The sequence below is a fragment of the Lissotriton vulgaris genome, chromosome 11 (genome assembly GCF_964263255.1).
Source record: "Lissotriton vulgaris chromosome 11, aLisVul1.2, whole genome shotgun sequence".
In the NCBI taxonomy this organism is placed as follows: domain Eukaryota; kingdom Metazoa; phylum Chordata; class Amphibia; order Caudata; family Salamandridae; genus Lissotriton; species Lissotriton vulgaris.
In genome coordinates, this window is record NC_141699.1 from 26,834,991 (window position 1) to 26,857,886 (window position 22,896).

The following is a 22,896-nucleotide window of genomic DNA, read 5'->3' on the forward strand; positions in this document are numbered from 1 at the left end:
TTGGAAAAGCACCCATCCCGACGGACCACGCACGAAACCTGGGCGTCATCCTGGATTCCTCACTCGCGATGAACAGACAAGTCAACGCCGTTTCTTCATCTTGCTTCAACATTCTTCGCATGCTCAAAAAAACATTTCGCTGGATCCCTACCGAAACTAGAAAAACAGTCACCCACGCTCTGGTCACGAGCCGACTGGACTACGGAAACACCCTCTACGCCGGCACCACCGCAAAACTCCAGAAAAAACTACAACGCATCCAGAACGCCTCAGCCAGGCTCATATTAGACATCCCGCATAAAGAACACATCTCTGATCACCTGAAAAACCTCCACTGGCTCCCCGTCAATAAGAGTATCACTTTCCGGCTCCTAACCCACGCACACAAAGCACTCTACGAAATCGGACCCGAATGCCTCAACACAAGACTATCCTTCTACACCCCCCCCCGCCAGCTATGATCCTCCAACCAAGCCCTTGCCACTGTACCCCGCATCAACAAAACCACCATGGGAGGTAGATCCTTCTCCTACCTAGCAGCTAAAACTTGGAACTCTCTTCCCACTCACCTTCGCCTTACTCAGAACCACCTAGCATTCAGAAAACAACTCAAAACGTGGATATTCGACAAGTAACTCCCCGCCCTTCTTCAAGCGCCTTGAGACCCTCTGGGTATGTAGCGCGCTATATAAATTTTTTGACTTGACTTGACTTGACTATTAAATTCATAATCAAATAAAGAAATATATACATCACAGATCTGTTCAAAAAATTACATACAAAAAGGTACATTCAAAATTATACTCAAATATAAAAACCTATAATAACAAAGAACAAAACAATGTCTAAGTGCCAATAACTCCCTACTTGTGCAGCTGGTGGAATACAGCTGAAACAAGCTACAGACTAGCAAACTTAACATTTGAGCAGTAGTAATTGTACAAGGGGAAATCCCTTGTGGACAAACCAGAGATAAGAACCATGGGGAAGATAAAAATACACAGTACCAAGCTGATAGGTGAACTCAAACTCGAAAGGGTGATGTGTGGCCAAAATGGATAGAAGGACATCACTCATCAGTTCTACGATCTCCTCTAACACAATGGGGCATCAAATCAATTGCCCAGTTCCAGATAGTAAGATAGTAACCAGCCGCCTAGTTGAATGTGTATATAATAGCGTTCAACCGTTAAAGGCTTTATACATCGAAATAACCTGGCAAACAAGTGCCCCGGTAAGCACAAGTTAGAAAACATGCTACACCCTGCAGTAAGTTGTTCTTTCCACTATGGACTTGTTACTTATACATTAAATTATGCTCATATAACAATATAGGCATATCACATTAGGATAAACAGAACTTGACAAGCTGTGTCACTGTTAATTATATCTCTTACTATCTGGAACTGGGCAATTGATTTGATGCCCCATTGTGTTAGAGTCGATCGTAAATGTAAATAAATGTAAATGTATTTGAGCTTATATAGCGCACAGCTACCCACAAAGGGTTTCCCGGCGCTTGCTTAGGGAACCCGTCCTGGTATTCCCCTGTGAGATAACCCCAGCAGGGTATCCACAAGGTGAAAGCCAGGCATCCCGCCGCGAGGGGCCATTGTGGAGATTAAGCAAGCTATTGCCCAGAGTCGCAGAGTGGGAACCCGTGAGTTGAGAAGGCACCGGAGCGAGAATTATCGAGTCCGTGGAATTTTTTAGCCCAAGACCCGCCGAGGCGGGGAATTGAACCCTGGTCCAGGGCCAATCTCAGCTTCCAGGTCTGCCGCCTCTAACCCCTGAGCCACACTTCTCCAGTAGAACTGATGAGTGATGTCCTTCTATCCATTTTGGCCACACATCACCCTTTCGAGTTTGAGTTCACCTATCAGCTTGGTACTGTGTATTTTTATCTTCCCCATGGTTCTTATCTCTGGTTTGTCCACAAGGGATTTCCCCTTGTACAATTACTACTGCTCAAATGTTAAGTTTGCTAGTCTGTAGCTTGTTTCAGCTGTATTCCACCAGCTGCACAAGTAGGGAGTTATTGGCACTTAGACATTGTTTTGTTCTTTGTTATTATAGGTTTTTATATTTGAGTATAATTTTGAATGTACCTTTTTGTATGTAATTTTTTGAACAGATCTGTGATGTATATATTTCTTTATTTGATTATGAAGTTAATATGTCTTCCAGATAATATTTGTGGCTCCTGAAGAAGGCGTTCCTCAAACGCCGAAACGCGCGTCGAACAACACATATTGCCACTGTAAAAGTATTTTTTATTTGCATGTTCCATGTAGTATTTGAATGTTGTTTATTCTTCTTCATGTATTATTGATTTATACTTATGTCTTTTTATTAATTGCTTTTAACGTGAATATTTATATACTTATTAAATGATATCGGTTTTTTATAAATTTTGAGTCCTACTTCTTTTGTGCTATTTCTCCCTCCCATTGTGTTGACATTATGCCAATAAGTTTTTCACACTGTCTATTTCCCTGTACCATGAATTGATTTTCTGCACAGGGGGTCCTTGTTATTTACATTAATAAGTTCATGTGATGCCACATGCACGTGGAGGGGGGCTTCTCAAAGGCGGAAGAGGTGGAACGAGGTGAAGAGGACAGTTGTGAGAGGGAAAGGGCTTCTCCTGAATTGTCGCTGTGTGTTCCCAAAGCTGCTGAGACCTTTGCCGCGTGCAGACACGTGAGGCCACACACATCTAGTAAATACCTTCACAAGGCTGATGCCCCCACACAGGGCCGGACTGGGAACCAAAACCGGCCCTGGCAAAGTGCTCGGCCGCCCCCCCCCCCTCCCTGCCCCCCGGGGAGAGAGGGGGGTTGGTGGGTGCCGCAAAGTTCTTTGCCAGGGCCTGTTTTTGGCCGATTTTGTCACAGGGCCGATGCTGCAAAAACTGCCCTGAGAAAAAATCGGCCCCCACCCGTGCGGCGCACCGGGGGATTGTCCGGTGCCTGCTACGGCCAGTCCGGCCCTGCCCCCACATCCCTAATGGGTATTGTGTCTCTGGTCTCTTGCCCAGTGGCAATAACAGCTCAGGGTTGTACCGACGTGTAGAGGACTCTACTTCCTAGCAGGAGGGATGTCCTGTGGCAGATCGAAGCGGGCGATGGGCGGCTCTTCGAGACGATGGTATTACTCCTCATGATGTTGCTGTGTGTGCCCTGAGTGCTCCAGGTATGCCCAGACGTGGGTCCCTTGCTCTCTGAACCACTGGATTCAAGCTAGCCTGGCTGATGATGGGTGATGCCCCAAAAACGGTCCTTGGATGCTTGTTTCCGGTCCAGGGAGGACCCGACTTGGCAGTTCGGGCTGCACTGTTCCAATGAGGCACGGGGTCAAGACTGATTTGCATATGGCTGGGCTTGAACTGGGTGGCTTGGTGAGCAAAAGAACGATGGATTAAACCCAGATCGCTTGACTGGGGGTGAATATTTGAAAGGTTTCAACAGCCTGTCCATCATTCTATTTTGTGATGTTCCAATGTAGGAGCAGCAGCTATGGAATAAAATCCATCATTTGGTATGGTAGAATTTTTAAGAACCTGTAGGGTTACTGGGAATGTACCCCTAAAGCAGGTGTACGTTATCATTGTCCACATTTCAGGCATTCCTATCAACTCAGGTTTTTTTTTCCAGACCACACCAGGGATAACTGAATGACCTTGCATTGAAAGACCCCTATGCTTTGCAAGGTGGTTGTCATGGTGTTGCTAAAAATAGTGGCTGTATATTATGCCATCATTACCGTGCATAAGTAGGTTTGTGCTATAAAAGTACCACTCCATACATACAGTTATGGCGCCATTAACACTGACGCGTTACAGACCCAGGTCCACATCGGAGTCATCTGCCTTCTGCTGCTTCCGAGACAGAATGTTGGACAGAAATATCACTAAATGTTGATACGTTGTGTAAATACTGCCCCTGAACCAGGCACACAGTCTGGAAGACCAGTTGTAACCTTCATCTCTTGTCCTTGACCACGTCTGCTGTTCTCTTCCTCTGCTCTTTCTCAACACTTCCCTTTCCAGGGTTTGCTCAACAGCTCCATTCCTCGTGGTAAGGCTGCGCTCAACACCAGGCAGTGGAATCCCTTGAGTACATCTGGTCTGCATGGCAATAGTTTTGGGCTTCTAAAACTGAGTGAATCCTCAAGGAAGACAAACAGAAGCCATTTGAGCTGTGAGGATCTGCTCAGGTGCAGCTGCTGAACTCATCACTAGAGCTAGAACTTGTAATGGCTTCAAGCTGCTTGCCCTAAGTGCTTTGTCGAAAGGTCTACAACCTGACAAGCCACGTGTTAATATGCGTGGTTTTGCCCAGTCATTGCTATATGAGTGTTAGAGAAGGGTAGGAGGCTACAAATTCAGGCGTAGTCCGTATACATTTATGACCGGGGTTGGGGGCTCATCAGCGTGGCTGCTATTGACACGTGGCAGAGCGATAACCTGTAGTTAGAACATCTTCTAGCAGAAGGAAGACAACTGGTCCTCCAGCTTGTACGCCATTGTGTTCCGCAATGCTGGAATGAGGCCTATCACTGTTTCCGACAGCCATGATGGTTGACCAGCTCTGTCTTCAGAAGCTTTGAACCTGGAGTGTAGATTGGGGTTCAGATAATACACATTTTTTGTAGATCAGAATATGGCCCATGGTGGCCAAGCAAAAGCCTGCATCTTTGAGAGGGGATGAGAAGTAATGGCCGTGCCTTAAAATAGATTTTGGAAGATGTTGGAATATAATAAACTAAAAATGGAAGCCAACGATGAAAGAAGTTTTCGATAAGGATCAAAATCATTGAGAAGTGTCTTGACTTTAAAGGGCTGGTGTCCTGTTAGCGGAAGGTGAAAGGGTTCCGAGGACTGAAGGGATATGTGGTGGCGGTTCTGTTCACAGAAGTGAGCAGAGCATTGCTTCCCAAACCTTTTTGAACCACGGCCCACTTTTTAGTATGACAAACGTTTGCGACCCACCTAGCTTTAATAGACATGAGGCGGGCTATCTTTTTAATGTAACTAAAGCATCATGTGATACCACAGTGTCATTTACAGACAGCGCATTTTCAATTGAAATAGTCACTACATTTGCACAGATGTACAGCTTTACTGATGAAACTATACTGTACACAAATGATAATGTATGGAAATTTGGTTTCAGTAAATATTTATTATTTGTGCATTGCAAAGTAAAGTGTCTTGCTTTGTACTGATCCTATTAAAATCTTTGTTTCCATCACGCTTCCAAATTCCCCCCCAAATTGCTTTGTTTTTGCTTTCGTAACAGCTGAATGTGTACAGTTCACCTACAGGTATTTACATTTGGTTGTGTGGTTAGAAAAGATTACATTGTTTCCTTTCACACTTTATGTGCACGTCAGTTAGATTGTCACATAATTCACTGTACTTTCCTTTCTCTGACTGTATGTTGACAAGAGTTTGTATACACCAGACCCCATGTTTAACAAGCATTTGCAATGCTTGCATTTACAAAACTCTTGTAAATGCGACACCTATTGCATTGCAAATGCTTGTTTGTAAAAGAACACATGTGGCGATTTGAGGTTGACGGCCCTAACTGTTAGGCTACATCCTCTCCCCCAAAATGATAAATGACTCAATGACTCATGACTCAATGAATGAATGAGCTACAGTTTCTAAAGGACAGTAACACAAGCCAATGAAAAATATGGGTGGAGAGTGGGCGGAGCTTCATGTCGGTACCTGAATAGAGCATGCCTCGTAGAGTAGCGCAAGTGCTGCCCAGGCTCGACATAAAATTAAGCAGCAGAAGACATGGCCTCACATTTGACCTCTGTCTTTGAAAAGTCGCAAATGTACAAGATGAATACACAATCTAAAGACATCTTTATTTATTGCTTGGACTTTTGTGACTCACCAACCATCGGCTGGCGACCCACAGTCTGGGAAATACTGGAGTAAAGTGTATTAAATAGAGGCTATGGGCCCGATTCACAGAACTAACTTAAGACAAAATGCTAAACTTACTACTTTTGGTATTTACAGAAGTTAGGATTTTGTCTTAAGTTTGTCTTAAGACAGACTTAAGACAGAATCCTAACTTAAGTCTGTCTTAAGTCGGTTTTAAGACAAACTTAAGACAAAATACCAACTTCTGTGAATACCAAAAGTAGTAAGTTTAGGATTTTGTCTTAAGTTAGTTCGGTGAATCGGGCCATGGATGTCTTCCGCACCCGGTACCCCGGGGTCTTGGTCTGGTACCTTCACAAGCTTTTTTGCGTGGCATAATTCTATGTTTTGCTGTGAAATGAAAAATAGAAATCACACATTGAGTGATAACCTTACCCTTACCTCCAAGCAGAGGGTCACCTAATACATGTGAATGACGCGCGCACCCTCAAATCAGCTCTCCAACAGAGAGCAACCGTAGGAAGTAGAGTTAACATTTCTGAAATGGGTTTGGACCAGATGAACTCCACATGTAAAGCTGATTTTGAGTAAACAAGGATTTATTCTACCAATGTGTAAATGCCGTTATCCACGGATGGGAAATGGTGGCATTTGTGACCCAATATAGTAAAGATTTTATGTGATCATAAACAGTGATTGAGGAGATGAATAGACAGAGATCAGTAGACAGACAGACAGACTCCTGTAAATATTGATTTATGTGCTTAATTGATATAAAAGAAGAGCCTTTTTTCAAGCATTTACTATTAAGTGTTTTGCTTTTGTGTTTCTATGTAATTTGATATGTGTTCTAATGTTTTTTGTGATACATCTCATGAATTAACCAATGTAAGTACTATACTTCTCACACTTATTTAATGGGTATCAAGAAACTTTGGGCCCGATTCACAGAACTAACTTAAGACAAAATCCTAAACTTACTACTTTTGGTATTCACAGAAGTTAGGATTTTGCCTTAAGTTTGTCTTAAGACAGACTTAAGACAGACTTAAGATAGACTTAAGTTAGGATTTTGTCCAAAGTCTGTCTTAAGACAAACTTAAGACAAAATCCTAACTTCTGTGAATACCAAAAGTAGTAGTTTAGGGATTTGTCTTCAGTTAGTTTTGTGAATCGGGCCCTATGTGTTTTTTCAAAGCAATTGAGTTCTTCCCAACAGAACCATTGTGGTTTATTATATACATGCTGAGATTCTGAGGGACACAGGGTCGCCCCATTGTTACCAAACTTCATTACATCCAAGGCAACTGGCAAAAACGTGCCAAGGAGGGAGTGATAGCCAAGGGGAGCAATCTGATGCTTCTACTTAACTATAGCTACTCAGAGTTTAGGACTCTGAACTGCTTTGAAAAAATGAGTCAGTCGAAGGATAATGACCAGGACCAAACCCCAAGGAAATGTATGCTCTAGAAGAGGATGCTCGGTGTGCTGCATGAAAGGTAAAGAAATACAAATACCCAGTTAAACAAGCCAGGTTAAAGGGTTCTCCTCCGTGCTCGTCCTCCGGCTCGCTGGGAGCCCGCTCATTGGCCCCTGAGCCTCCTCTCCGCAGCCTCTGCCTCCTCCGGGCTGACGTAATGCAAAGTCCTCTCGTTCCAGGTGCCCGAGCCGTTGGTGTCACAGGAGAGGAAAAGAGCACGGAGCTGAGAAACCTCGCTTTGCGAGGCCTACGCCATTGTTCTGGCTCAATAAACGAAATGTACACGAACCGTGTAGCATCCAAGTAAAGGGGCCACTATCCACGGGAGGATACAATGATGACACGGCTGTACTAAGGTGGGACTAACAAGCCTCATAATGAATCAGAAGACAGCATTTTCAAAGGACAGACACATGAGCCGATGAAAAATAAGGGTGGGGGGAGCGGGCGAAGCTTCTCTGAGTACTGAACTACCACAGATCTTTGCAGAGCAGTGCTCAGGCTCGACCTAAAAAAAGAAAGTCCCTCAGCAGAAAGCAATTCTGATATTTTACTGACCTCTACTGGTCGTTTTCTATCAAGACAGTCAAATAGAGGCAGTTGAACAAGCAGAAAGCAATTCTGGTGTTTTACTGAACTCTACTGTTCGTTTTCTATCAAGAAAGTTAAATAGAGGCAGTTGAACAGAAAAGAAAGTCCCTAAGCAGAAGTAGACACGTCCTAGGGCTGATCTCCAGAGCCCACAACGTACATACACATATAAATATATACTAAAGTATATACAAGAGGTCTCGAATGCTCAACCTAAAAATCTGTAAAAGTTGCACTGGAGCAAGAGGGCATGTTAACACAATGACTCCCATGGAGAGCTGATAAAGAAAAGATGCAGGGTAAATTCATGCACTGCCATGCTGTGCTGGTAGATAAAGAAATAAATACAAACAAGCATTTGCAATGCAATAGGTTTTGCATTTGCAAGACTTTAAGCTATTGGTATTGGAAATGACAATGCCTTTTATTTATCTGTTTTGATAATTAACACATAAATAAAAGGCATTGTCATTTACAATGCCAATAGCTCAAACTCTTGTAAATGCGGGACCTATTCAAAGAAGCCGCCGCCATTGTCCCGGACTGCTTGTAAAGTGAAAGTGTGCATGGGGCACTGAATGTTGCAAGCAAGCATGTCGTGCCTGCTGTAGTAGAAACTCATTAAAGAAAATAGTGCTTACAGACTAAATAAGACATACAGTGTATCAACAGAGGAAACAAGCATTGGCATAGCCAATAGGTCTTGCCTTTGGGACTTTATAAGTGTCTAGCCAGAGCATACCTTTCCCACGTAGATGCCTTTACCACTCATGCATTGTCTTCAAGCTATATTGTAGGTCAATGTGGCTGCTGTGCAGCATGGTGAAAAGGTATAATAAAGTGATATAAACATTGTTTTACCTTATATATAACCAAGTAAACATTATGTACAAACAAACTACCTTATTAAAAAAAGAATTAACATATAAAATGTCTTCAACTTTTTCCTGACCTTTCAATGCTGGCAACTTCCTGCCACATAATTTACTTGTCCTTGCCGCATATATTGGGCCGCCCTTGCCGCATAATTCCTGTGGCCCTGCCTATATACTAGCCTGACCCTGATGATCCCAATAGACATCTCCCTCTTCGAGCTCCTTTGCTGGCCTCGGAGCCGCCCTTTCAGATCCCTTTCCACTCCCACCCCACTCCCCCCACCCCACACGCCACAGACTCACCACACCATCTACCCAGCAGCAAAATGTTGAACACCTGTTAATTTGAAAAGCCAGCCTTCCCCTTAGCCCGCCACCTCCCCCTTACTGTTCGTGGTATGTCTATCTGTAGGCTCTCTGAGGCTTTTCTCTCTGTTAGGCCCTGCAAATCCTCAACATCGATACCTAAAATGTTAAATTATAAAGTTTTTACTATGTCCCTACCATGACATGTAAGCAGGAACACTGGAACAACGCAGCAAGAGAACTCCAAATTATGCTCACGGTTGTCTAAATTATGTAAAAAGCAAAGGCAAATTATGCGCAATAATCCGTGACAGTATTACTTCGCTTTTATTTTTTTATAAATTTAACACACACCAATACTATCTCGTACAGCGCAACATTGTTTTTTTTATGTAAACTAATGTAGATCCGTTCTAGGCAGAAAAATAACTTATTTTGGTTGAAACTTGGAAATTATATAGCAAAAGGTAATATAACGTGGCAAACAATTTTAATCCATAATGAATGTGGGAAAATGTCAGAGACAAAGAATTGCAGACCATTATTTTGTTCGAATGTAAAGCAAACATGACTTAGTCCATTTGTGCAGCAGGTGCAGTGGCACCGGGTTTCAGTGGCCTGGCGATGCCAACCGAACCCTGAAAGTTGCTGCATGCGCCCTGGGGCCCTATTTCCTTCTATGCACAAGGGACCAAGACACACTGGCTACGGTGCTATATATTACTCCAATACAGGAAGTAAGGCCATCCTATTAAAAAAAAAAACTTACATAAACAACCTAGTCCAGAGCATGCTCAGGGAAACAGCATGCATTGGGTTATGATATTTAAAGAAGAGGTTGAACCATAGATGTCCTAAACTACCAGTCGCATACATTTGAGAAGCACAAATTCAGAAGTTGTGGCTGCGTTTACAACAAAGATGAAAGCACAACTCGACTCTTGAGTGCCTATATTCAGCTGCACAACCTCCTTCCGTGCGAGCATAAGGCACAAGGCTGGAATGTATTACACAAACCCATAACATAAAGCACATTTTTTTGTCGTCTGGCCCCCAACCGAGAATGCTTATGGGCTCATCCATCTGGCGTGCAGCTCTTACAAACAAGACGAAGAAGAGATGAAGGCCTCCACGCCACATACTCCAAGCTGTCAGTACCGCCCTGCTCTTACACAAGTATTGAGTAATGTCCGCTGGGCACGCTCCGTGTCATATACAACCTTCAGTGGCGACAATGCAGGGAGGTCTGGCACGTGCTCACGTGAACACATCTGCTCAGGCTGGAAAAATTAAAACAAGCGCGTCCGTGAAAGCTCACTCTTGTGGAGGTGGGGTGTGTCCCTTGCCGGGGTGGAGGGGACGCGCCTTCTAATGGAAGCGGAAAGGAAACCTGACACAAAACAGATATGCTAGGCTCAACCTAAACAGATGGTGACATGACCCCGAACAGATGGTGCCCCTGCTCGTAACCGCAAGACGTAGGCCGTGGGCGGATACATTTCTTGGGAAAGGTGGGACATGCCCCCGTCTTTGCCCAATTGCTTTCGAAAGACACACGCAAAGCCCAATAAAGATGCTAAAAATAAACACACACGCACGAGCGTGTGAAAAGTCGTTGTTTTCTTTGAGCAGCGCATGCTCACTGCTCTAAGCTCGACCTAACAAGGACCAGTCCTCATGGGAGGTTACAAATGAAGACAAGACGGTATTAAAGAGGGACTAACAAGACTAATAACGTATCAGAAGCCTGCATTTACAAAGGACAATGACACAAGCCAATGAAAAATATGGCAGGGAGTGGGCAGAGCTTCAAGTCCATACTCGAATACAGCATGCATCGCAGAGCAGCGCTTGCGCTGCCCAGGTGCAACCTAAAAAGGCAGCTTATCTCATCAGAAGAGTACAAGACCAAAATGCTCCTGGGCAGGACAAACACAAGGAGAGGGAGTTAAGTTAAAACAAGAGTACACATGAGACAGACAAGAAATCCATTCAACCGTGAGCAAGGGGTGACCAAGAGCCTGCTCTAAGTATGGAATTTGTGTTGGAAACAATAGGTCTCCCAACGGAGAGCTACATCTGTGTGTAGCTGAGATCTAAAAATGATCCTTGATAGATTGCAATTACAGGATTCAAGCAAGGATTGAAAGAGGTACACCTTTTAATCTCCAAATGTGAATGTTAAAGAATACCAAACCTAAGAATGTCACAGCAGGTGATCTGGTTAGATTTGCAGGTCTGGCTACCACTAACTATGTACTGAGTTTGAACTAGCTTTGAGCTGCCTTAATGCTGTTACTTCTTCTTCCCCTCCATGACCACCCTTTCTGAGCTTTCTCCAACTCCCACTCTCTCATATGGCCTTTCCCATACCCCAGTCCCTTGAGGTTTCTCCCAATACCTCCCCTATACCCCTGTTTGGGGCTGGCGGATTGCTATTAATGCTTAGTTCCTCTTGGCTTGCTTGCGCTCTGACCATCTTTTGTTTTCTTCTCTTGACCAGCCGCAGTACACCCAGGGCGATGACTACCAAACGGAGAGCAGCAGAGGCTCTGATCTGTCTGACATTATGGAGGAGGACGAAGAGGAGCTGTACACAGAGATGCAGCTAGAAGATGGTGCACGACGACGCATTAGTGTCACCTCTCATAATACCCTCAAGGTAAGAGATGTAGGCATAGACCGTGGGTGGGCTCCCGCAGGCACGGTCCACTCTGTCAAGGGACTGGGTTGGGGTCTTGTGGGGTCTTGTGATTCATGCACTGTAGTAGTTAAATGAGATGTGCCCTGGTGACAGAGATGTGGCCAATAGATAGGTGTGTCTACTGGTGGGTCTCCCCAAAAGGAGCTGCATCTCCAAGGGCGGTGTGTCTCCAAGGGTGATGTGTGCCCAAGGTCGACGTGCCTGAAAGGGCAGCATTTCTCCAAGGGCAAGTCATACTTTAATGGAAAGGACTGTGACAAGGAAGAGTGAAATTGGTACAGGTTCCCACCAACCACCATCTAATACTGGAATCATTTTGTAGACCACAAGACCCTCTCAAAGTCCAAACCAGGGTTGGATCATGGATACATGTGAAATTCCATTCACTTAGTGTGTATCACATGGGTGAGTAGAGATGAAACACTTTGTAATCAACTCATGGCCACTAATAAGTTGTGATTATAAGATGCATCGAGGTCCGCGGCATTGTGAGTTATAACTTAGGCTATTTTATGCAGCAGACATTTTGTGAAAACTTGTATTTTGCTTCTTGGTGTCACTGAACCTGGCAGCATCCGCTCCTGATTGAAGAGCCAACGCGGTTTACACTAAGAGAACTCGCTGCAGCTTCCCCGATGTGTCGAAGGTCCTTCAAAATCTGTCACACAAGTTTCTCCAAACCCAGGTCCTCTGGACCATCCCAAGCAGGTGTATCCTGTGCAAAGGGCGCCTTGAGTCGGCTAGCATCACTGGAAATGAATATGCCTAAAATGGGATGTTTGGTCGAATGGGAGCAAGGTCCACTACTCCATAGGGAACAAAATCTGTCTGGTGCACTACACGTTTTGCGGAAGAAGTAGGGGCGACACCAGAGTATAGTGGTCAACCTCAGTATGGAAACAGCCACACTCTCAGGGACACCCCTTTTGTGAGAGAATGTTTGATTCTTGTCTCTTCATAGAAACATCTGGGTCGTGGCCACCAAGGATCACGTGTAGATGTTTGTGCATAGAGAGACCGAACCCCGCCCTGTTCCACTTCTCTTTAAGGTGGACCTGTCTGTTGTAAACTCGCACCTTCTTAAAGTCCAGATGCTGCAAGGGATGCATGCGCCTGGCCATGATCTGTTGGTGTGCGAAACGCTTCTCAGCAGCTGGCAAATCACTTAATCCCAATTCACATGCATTGCACATGTAACATAACGCACCATCATCATCATTATTATTACATTTCAAAGTCTGAGGGAACTTGAGGCTGTTTGGCTTGACTATTAGCCATGTTCAGATCACTGCAAAGTATATGTGGTTCACCGCAGAAGGTGGTGTGGTCTTACAATTTAGAGGAGCCAATATGCTCTAGCGGTTAAAAGGAGGAGAGCTCTGGTTATGAAGACGAGGCATGCGCTAGTGATTACAAGGAGGGTATGCAGCCTAGTGAATCAGAAGTGTAGTTTGTCTAGTGGTTAAGAGGAGGATATCGAGTTAGTCGTAGTGGAAGCAGGGAGCCAGTTCTGTAAGCCGCTTCAGAACATCCCTTCCATGTGGGACTTTATTCTACTGTAAGGGTTGATCAGTCATAGTTTTGTGGCTGTGGTGGACCCCTGGGAACCTCTGTAGGACACACATGTGTTCTCAGAAATGGTTAAAAATCCCAGCCTCTTCCTAATCTACAGGACCCACCAGAGCTGGATAAACCTATTCCTAATACTCCACTTATTTAATCTCTTTAGTTTGAGCCCTTATTATTGACTTCTCCAATCAATGAATATGCTTTTTCGGGCCCTTTGTTCGTAAGTGAACTCAAGGCTTGGTCTGTGGTGCGGGCTCTTGTAGGGTTGCGTCGGCATTGTACATAGCACTCTCGTTTACCTGCCTTGTCATCACCTCCAAAGTTAGAAAGCACTTGGGTTGTGTAATCTACAAAATACAATACCCAGTGCTTGCCACCACTAAATTCAGTATGTCAGTGTTGGCTTCTTTTTCATGTGTGTCCAGGTCCACCAAAAGGAACTCAACACGGTGGACTTTTAAACGTGGCTAGCGGAACCTCTGGCAAGGGACGAATGTGAGGAGGAAGCTCTAGACACCTGGGAATAAATAAATTGAATTATTATCTGGGCCTCAAAAGTACCTGCCAGTTAATAACAAGATAAAATATATTGTTTTGCTTAACAGTGATAGGGAGTTATGACGTGAAGGCCACATCTTAGGGAGGACATGGTGTCCCAGCATGAGGAGGCCAGCGGGTGCGTTTGGAAAAGCAAACTGCTGCAGGGAAGGCAGCTAGTGCTAAACAGAGAAGAGCATTGCACATTACTTATTAGTTGCTCCTTGGTTGTAAGCTTGGAGGGGGGCTAGGGAAACGCTGGCAATATTCCACCTCTTCCTTGTGAAGTCCTTTGTGAAGGAACATTATCCCGAATAGAGCAGTGGAAAGAGGTGCTGAGAAGTTCAGCTGAACGTGGCACACAGGGTGGTGGCAGAGGTGCCAGAACAGATTTTAGATTTCCAGATGCTGAGAAGATGTCATCATCCTGACAACCCAGAGATGGAGGACAACGGGCTTGGTTCAGAGTTGGCAGGTTTCAGAATATTATCCGATTTCCGGAGGAAGTTCTGTTTTCAGTTCAATACTTTTTTTTATATTATTATTTTCATAGAAAAAAAGCAAAGCTGTCCAGAGGTGTGGCGCAGCGGCCAGGGTGCCTGACTCCGGACCACGGGGTACACCGTTTGATCCCCGGCGGCAGGTTAGCCCAGCACCATGAGACTCTGGGCAATAGCTCGCGTAATCTTCCCGACGGCCCCCAGTGCCGGGACACCTCTCCGGAGGTAGCAGTGCACTTTACAAATGCTGGTATTTCAAGCAATGATATGATTTGCATGGCAATTATCTGGCATCAAAGTAGGATCATAATAGAAAAGAGAAGACTTATATTGTTTTGAGGACCAAGGTGTTGGGAAAACATCTCAGGAGAAACAACTGAGGATAAGAGAATATGAGAGGATGAAAGGAGAAGTTTGAAGGAAAAGATAGTTCTGGAATTGGGTTAACTCACTATGAATGAGCAGTCAAAGTGATATATTTTAAACCTCAGATTGTGAGGCTTGGTGAGGTGTGAGAAAGTAGCTAAATTGAATATTGCTTTTGTCAATCTCTGATTAAGGAGGTTTTGATTTTTGTAGGTATAGGTCAGGGGTAGACCAGAGGCGTCCAGAGGAAGCGCGGCCGTATTCTTTACTGAGTACGGTATTATCTGCACTCCTCAAGACCAAGCCCGTGCCCACCATGTATATTAACCAATGCTTTTGTAGTCTTCACAGTCACAAAGGATTGTTTTGATCCTCAGGGTAAGTAGTAGATCAAGTAATAAAAGGTCATTGATTTCTACAGGTAAACTGAGGGAGTTTTCCATCTGGAGAACATTCCACTGCAGGGACTTCTTAGACGATAAGGATATCAAAGACATTTCATGTGTCGATTCTCCTTCAGATGTAGCGTTCCTCGAGTAATCGGCGAGCTAACTATCTGCACCTAAACCAGGGTCTATCACTATCTGCTTTTAGAGTTTATATAGTGATTACAGCCTGTCTGCACAAAAACAGCCAGTTATACATTCCAGGCTCCTCCCATAGAAAAATCATCAAGAACACACATCTGTAGAGAGAAAGACCGTTGGGATAAAAACAGAAGCCAACAATCGCTCAACTTCACCCTCAACTTGGCTGCATCTTTCTGCATCTCTTTGTTTTACTGCATGAATTAACTTTATTGAAGCATCAGTGTATACAGCCAGCTGTCTGTGTTTGTTCTGATCTCAGCTCCAAGCAAGCTCTTAATCATATCTTTGTTTTCACAGAGTTCCACTCACAGCATGACTTTTCCCTCACGGAATAAACTGCATGTCTACCATTGCCTCTATAACTAATTCTTTCTTTATTTTTCTCCCCCTCTCCTCGTTTTATTTACCACTCATTGTTTGTCCCCTGCCTCTCTTTAACATCACATGCTCTCGTAGGAGTTTAGGAGTAGACGCTCAGAAGCGGGGTTTGCAGAAGAACCTGACTTTCCTCAACAGTGCCATCACAGGAAAAAACTTTTCAGTATTCCCGAAGTGGCAGAAGAGGAGGGCGAATACGCCGAACTGTCACACAGAAGGGTTCTGGGTGTCTCCTGTAAACTGAAAAGGGCGCGATATAGAGGCCGTGGAGGCCGCACTGTTGAGACAGACCAAGATGGCCGACAGCAAGGCTTATGCGTCCCAGTTCAGCACCGGGCTGCAGGAAGCGCTCCTGGCATTGAAGACTTCCCCTTCGAAGAGAGAGGGAGCAAACTAACTCAATTCCTCACGAGAAGTCCAGACAGCGGATTAGACTGTGGGAGTGAGGAGGAAGAGTTGCGGTTTAATTTCAGGAGTTCTTTGAACTCAGTGCCCCCAAAAGATGCTCAGGTTTTCAGTTCAGAAGTCAGTCCTTGCCCGGACCGAAGAAGCTCCAGGCCAACATTGGCTCGCAAGAGAACTCTAACCAGGCAAAGTAGTGTTGAAGAAGATTATGACGACTTAACGACTTGTGTTGCAGACAACCGAACCAGTGCCATACTCATGTTTCAGCCTAGAAACGATAATTTAAGCAGTGGAGAATCTCAGGTGGCCCGGAAGAGCGAATATAAACTTCCTGAAAGTAGGGAAGCATCTCCACCCTCAAAGCCATCCCACATTGACCCACTGGTGTGTGACCTCAGCTTGTTTCTAACATTTTTAACACCTGCTTGCCAAACCTAAGTCTCCTTCACCCTTCTCTCCCTGGGTGTCCCTTCTTTGGCTCTGATCCCTGGTTTTCTGCTCCGCACCTTTTCATTTGTGCATCTGTTTTGCTTCTGGTAGGGCTGAAATCTATTTCTTTGCTTCTAGATGTAACAATGAGCCTTTCTCGGGCACAACGGTTGCTGTGGCTTTGTATCTGTTGAAGGGCAACTGAATTTAATTTTTAATTAAGGGTTAGCTGAAGTGACGTTTCTTAAGACTATATTTCTTTGTGCATTCACTGCATACAGCTGGGTACACGTCATGCATACAATGCCTGTTTACGTAAATAGAGATGTTCTCTGCTATGCTGTTGTTCAGTCTAAATTCACAGCAAAGCAAGGTACACAGCAATCAATAGCAGCCCAGGCTGCGGCGCCTGCAGCTGCGGCACAGTTCCCTCATCTCTGTGTGTCAGTCATGGCAGAACTCAACTATACCTGATGAGCTGTAGGGAAATTTAGGGATTGCCAAAGAGGATGGTGCCTTGGAAATACAGTAAGGCTTGGGACAGATCAGTCGCATGCCAGGGCCACTTGTCATGTTACTTTTCCTGTTTGAGTCTTTCTTGCATCTTACACGCTTCTAGGCACACTGTTTCTTCTGAAAACATATTAAAAAAAATAATGATAATAGTATTAAATAATTAATATATGAAATCATGCAACACATTTATAAACCATCTTTTGGCAATGTTTGATTTTAGATGCTATTGTGTGTAGCACCCATTGTCCAAAGGTCATGTGTGAATTTTTCAGTAGTAGAGACATGTTTAAGCGTTGGTGGATTGTCAGAAGATCTATCTCTCCAGAAGGTGGAGTTATCAGGGTCACGGATGTGAGGCCACTTGCAATGGTGAATGGATTGCCAAGGAAGGGGAGCCCGACCTGTCCTGGGCATTCGTAGTAGTTGGCAGTATGGCTTCAGGTGCTTTACGGATACCCTTGGGAGTGTGGGTTTTTCAGCATGGTGAGGTTATCATGATCACCTCGCATGCTGCAGCAGGGTTGTATGTAGGGGTAGTGTCCAGAGGTGATGCCAGTGACCTGCACATTCTGGGGAAAGGATGGAGGGTTTGTGGAGACCCAAAGTACGAAAAACAAGAATAGAGCGAGAAGAAGAAAACAGCCTGTACTTCTTCTCATTATCAATACAACAAACAGATGACAACGAGCTTGCTACCATGTCGACAATGTGTCACAAGTGTCTTCCACTCCTGTGTCAGGCAAACCATGAGGTTGTTTAAAAGAACCCTCACCCACTAACCTAGTTGGTGGCGTGCTTCACCATTGGGTTCCCACCTTGGATGCGTTATGCATATAAGGTGTGCTACAATGCCTGATTACAGTGGAGCTGTGATTTTGTGTGACGCAGTAAATATTTTGTGAAATAAACTTAAAACCACCTCAAGGTGATCCATCCTTTTGGGAAAATGGAATAGTGAATGCATTGGATAGAGTTAAAAGCAGTGATAGTGGATGTGCAGTGAGGGAATAATGGTCTCTCACATCCAAGGGTAGATGGTGTTAGGTCGACATGTTTCAGCCAATCATGAGTGCGACCCAAAGTACCCCACAGCCAGTACCCCTCCTCTACGGAGTCCAGCATTGGTGCCAGGAAAGCATCCAGAATTTATGAGAGGAAGGGTCTTGTTTAGACTGAACGGGTTGTATCACCTCACATGAGATCTTGAATACAGTAGCCAATGTGCTCCTTGAATATGTTTTTCAAAGGACTATTGGGTGATGTATGATTAAAAAGAACACGGTGAATGGGTGCACTGCTGGGAGGAATCGCAACTTTATTCCTCCATGATCTGCACTCTTAAAGTAACGTTCAAAAGGTACCTCAGTGGCAGACAAACAATTGACAAGAATAATTTTTTTTTTTTAAACCATGAATACTTTGTTGTAGGCAGTTGCCTCGCACCAGAAACGGGATATACAGGCTCTGAGAGTCTGTTTTCTTTGTATTTTCCAGATCAAGTGTGCGCGTGTACAGCAGGCTGCTGTCAGTCTTTAATGAAAGTTGACTGGACCAATAATAAAACAAACTGACCTCCTCACTTGTGAAGTGGAAAGAATTTGTCACACATGCACAGCAGGTCAAAGGTTATCCCACTTCGATATTGCAACAACTTTTTTTTACAAGTTCAATGGTTTCAAAGCTGCTGTCGGCCTGCCACTCTAAATGCATGTTTAGGAAGAAATATTTTAAAATGAACTTTCAAGTTGGAACCAATGTCAAACTGTTGGCCAATTTTAATTTAGAAGGAAAGTACAGGTCTCTTTAAAATATATGTTATGGTCCATTGACCAGCACTGAGCTTTAAATGATTAATGTTGATTGTAACGCGTCTTAACATAAGTTGAAAATAAGCTCCGCCTCTCCTTGTGATGTCATATAGGATTTCAATCCAAAAAATGCTGTTGTCGAGTGTAAGAAAAGTACACAAGAGAGCAGTGTATGTCCAAGTAAGTGTACATATTGAATTTCTAATGTGTACCTTTTTTTTCCAGAAATTCGGTTAATAGAAATAGAGCAATGTACAGAATATATTGTATAAAAATATGGACAAGTTCCTAAAAATTAGCCAAAAAGAAAAGCTAAATTCAAAAGAACTGAACCAGTTATTGTGATTTTCTTCACAAGCACTTTCACTGTAAAAAAGAAAACACATTTCGTTACCTCACTGCATGTGACAACTGCAGCTCAGGCAATATACCTTTGTTATGTCAACTACAACTAACCAGCTATCTGATCCAGAGAGAATATGTGCTAATATGTCTTGATTGCCTTTCATGCCTGATACATTTCCTTAGTATGGTACTGCCTGCTGTTGTTCTTAAAATCAATAAAAACAAATTTGAATTTAAAAAGAAAACACACCTGGCCAACTGGACAATTTCTTTCAAAAATAATGCTGGCAGTTTCATTTGTTTTTGTACCAACACGTTTATAAAATGTAAATGTCCTTTTTTAAATTTGCTATTGGTTTTTATAAAAGATCAAGGGAAGGCATACGGACATGCCACTTTAAAGTTATTTAAAGGTAGAACAATTACAAATTGATACAAAAACAATGATGCCATCACTGTAAAACGAGTCATAATTCATGCCACAATCAGAAGATTTAACATTATGAAACAAGAGCTGACCTTAAACTTCTGGGAACCTGGGCCACAACACGTCCTTAGTCACAATGGTTCCCATTGGTATCATTCAATTTATTCTTCATTTTTTAGACATTCTTGACAGACCAGCATATATTGTCATTAAATTATATTGAAGATCATCGATATAGTAAATCACACAAAACATTTTTATTGTAAAGAAAGTGCAGTCTGTTCCAGTGACAAGGAAAACCACAAACCAGTGTGTCCCATGATGAGTGAAATCACAGGTTTATAGTGTGTGAGGGCCTGATTCACAGAACTAACTTAAGACAAAATCCTAAACTTACTACTTTTGGTATTATACAGATGTTAGGATTTTGTCTTAAGTTTGTCTTAAGACAAACTTAAGACAGACTTAAGACAAACTTAAGACAGACTTAAGTTAGGATTTTGTCTTAAGTTTGTCTTAAGTTTGTCCTAATTCTGTCTTACGTCTGTCTTAAGTCTGTCTTAAGTCTGTCTTAAGTCTGTCTTAAGTTTGTCTTAATGGCAAAAATCACTTTCCCTTGGGATATTACAAACTACAGGCACACTTAATAGTTCATACTTCACACTACATCCATAATTAGTGCCACAAAGGTGCAAACCCCATGGTTATCAATGCAAAACGCACCATAATTCTGAAAAACCCTAGGAAAGTATTTTACAACAAAATATAAATGTATTAGCGGTCAAAAGGTTAAAAACATTAAAATATTTTTGTCATTACACATTACACATCTAGTAATTCCAAAGAAAATTCATTTGCATTAACAATCCTACACAATATACATAAAAAAAGAGACAAAAACGTGATATGATGATACATCAAAGAAAGTTAATTCATTGAAATCTCTTGTAACTCGTTCAGAGTTATGTATGACAAGTGCTGACAAAGTGGTTCCTTGAATTTAACTATATTCGTAGCATTGACGCATTTCGGTGTATTACTCAATATGCACCACCTTTATCAAGACTGTAAATGATATTTGTCTCTTTCACAAATCTCATATGTATCTAAATAAAAACAAAAAAATATTAAAATCAACATTAAAATACAATTCGACCAAACCCTAAGTCTTTTCAACATTATTGAGCCCACATTACTCATTCATGGCTATAATCTACAAGTTAACTTTTTAAACAATGCAATAAACACTTTGTAACACAGTACAAAACACAATATGTAAAACTGTGCAAGAGATATTTAATCTGCACATTGCACTTCCTGTTGACATATAGCTGTTATTACCAAGGTCAACTTCAGTCCCCACTATACATTTCCTATTAATTCACATTTCACATTAGGAGTGATTGTTTTCATAACCATGTGTTAATTACGCCCGAGGCACTGACTTCATTTCCATACTCCCAAATTTACATCCATCCATCCATTCTTTCATTCATCTGATACTTGAGCATGAACCCACCAAAGATATGTAGGTTCCCAACAAAGGCCCGTGATCCACAATGGAGATTATATTCTTATGGGATGACGACCTTCTGAAAGACAATTGAACTTATTTTATAAAACTGTCCTTAAGTTCTAATCATCACCTCAATCTCGTGGTCTGTTATATTTTCTTGTAAAATACTTTCCTGGGGTTTTTCAGAATTATGGTATGTTTTGCATTGATAACCATGGGTTTTGCACCTTTGTGGCACTAATTATGGATGTAGTGTGAAGTATGAACTATTGAGTGTGACTGTAGTCTGTAATATCCCAAGGGAATTGTGAATTTTGACATTCTATTTGTTGGTACCCTGCCCCTTGGATAGTTGGGCCATTCCCTTTTCTTTTTGATAATTAAGTGTGTCTTAAGACAAACTCCTAACTTGAATACCAAAAGTAGTAAGTTTAGGATTTTTTATTAAGTTAGTTCTGTGAATCGTCCCCTGTGTGTGTGTGTGTGTGTGTGTAAAGTAATTTAAAGGTAGAACAATTACAAATTGATACAAAAACAATGATGTCATCATTGTAAAACGAGTCATAATTCATGCCACAATTAGAAGATTTAACATTATGAAACAAGAGTGGACCTTAAACTTCTGGGAACCTGGGCCACAACACATCCTTAGTCACAATGGTTCTCATTGGTATAATTTAATGTATTCTTCATTTTTCAGACAATCTTGACAGATCAGCATATATTGTCATTAAATTATATTGAAGATCATCGACATAGTAAATCACACAAAACATTTGTTTGTAAAGAAAGTGCAGTCTGTTCCAGTGACAAGGAAAACCACAAACCAGTGTGTCCCATGATGAGTGAAATCACAGGTTTATAGTGTGTGAGGGCCCGATTCACAACTAACTTAAGACAAAATCCTAAACTTACTACTTTTGGTATTCACAGATGTTAGGATTTTGTCTTAAGTTTGTCTTAAGACAAACTTAAGACAGACTTAAGACAGACTTAGGACAGACTTAAGACAAACTTAAGACAGACTTAAGTTAGGATTTTGTCTTAAGTTTGTCTTAAGTTTGTCCTAAGTCTGTCTTAAGTCTGTTTCAAGTCTGTCTTAAGTCTGTCTTAATGGCAAAAATCACTTTCCCTTGGGATATTACAAACTACAGTCACACTTAATAGTTCATACTTCACACTACATCCATAATTAGTGCCACAAAGGTGCAAATCCCATGGTTATCAATGCAAAACGCACCATAATTCTGAAAAACCCCCAGGAAAGTATTTTACAACAAAATATAAATGTATTCGCGGTCAAAAGGTTAAAAACATTAAAAACTTTTTGTCATTACACATTACACATCTAGTAATTCCAAAGACAATTCATTTGCATTAAAAATCAACTTTTAAACTTTGGTGACCATCACACATGGAACCACTTCCTACATAGGATCAACATAACGACAACTCAATTCCAACCACACATCCTATATAGTGTAGCATTTCGTTTGTGTGGATAAACGCATAAGCACACCACTTTTCACAATGAAACTTAAGTCTAAGGGAATAGTTGCGCTCCACTGGATATTTGGTTAGATTAAAAGGAACTTGTTCAGTTGATGTGGTGCTACTCGGTAAGGGGTGACCCTAACAACCCCTTG

At 42.5% G+C, this 22,896-nt stretch overlaps 1 protein-coding gene across 7 annotated transcripts in view; it reads left to right on the forward strand.

Annotated features, from left to right (window-relative positions):
- RIMBP2 (RIMS binding protein 2) overlaps positions 1-22,896 on the forward strand; it is a 1,349,166-nt gene that overhangs the window by 1,061,403 nt on the left and 264,867 nt on the right. For 6 of the 7 annotated variants that reach the window (XM_086942667.1, XM_086942669.1, XM_086942670.1 and 3 more), the window contains one exon: positions 11,664-11,822. In XM_086942667.1, the coding sequence (XP_086798793.1) occupies positions 11,664-11,822 (159 nt within the window). Of the gene's footprint in view, positions 1-11,663; positions 11,823-15,882; positions 16,594-22,896 lie in introns of all 7 variants that reach the window. The other variant, XM_086942673.1, reaches the window with a different exon arrangement.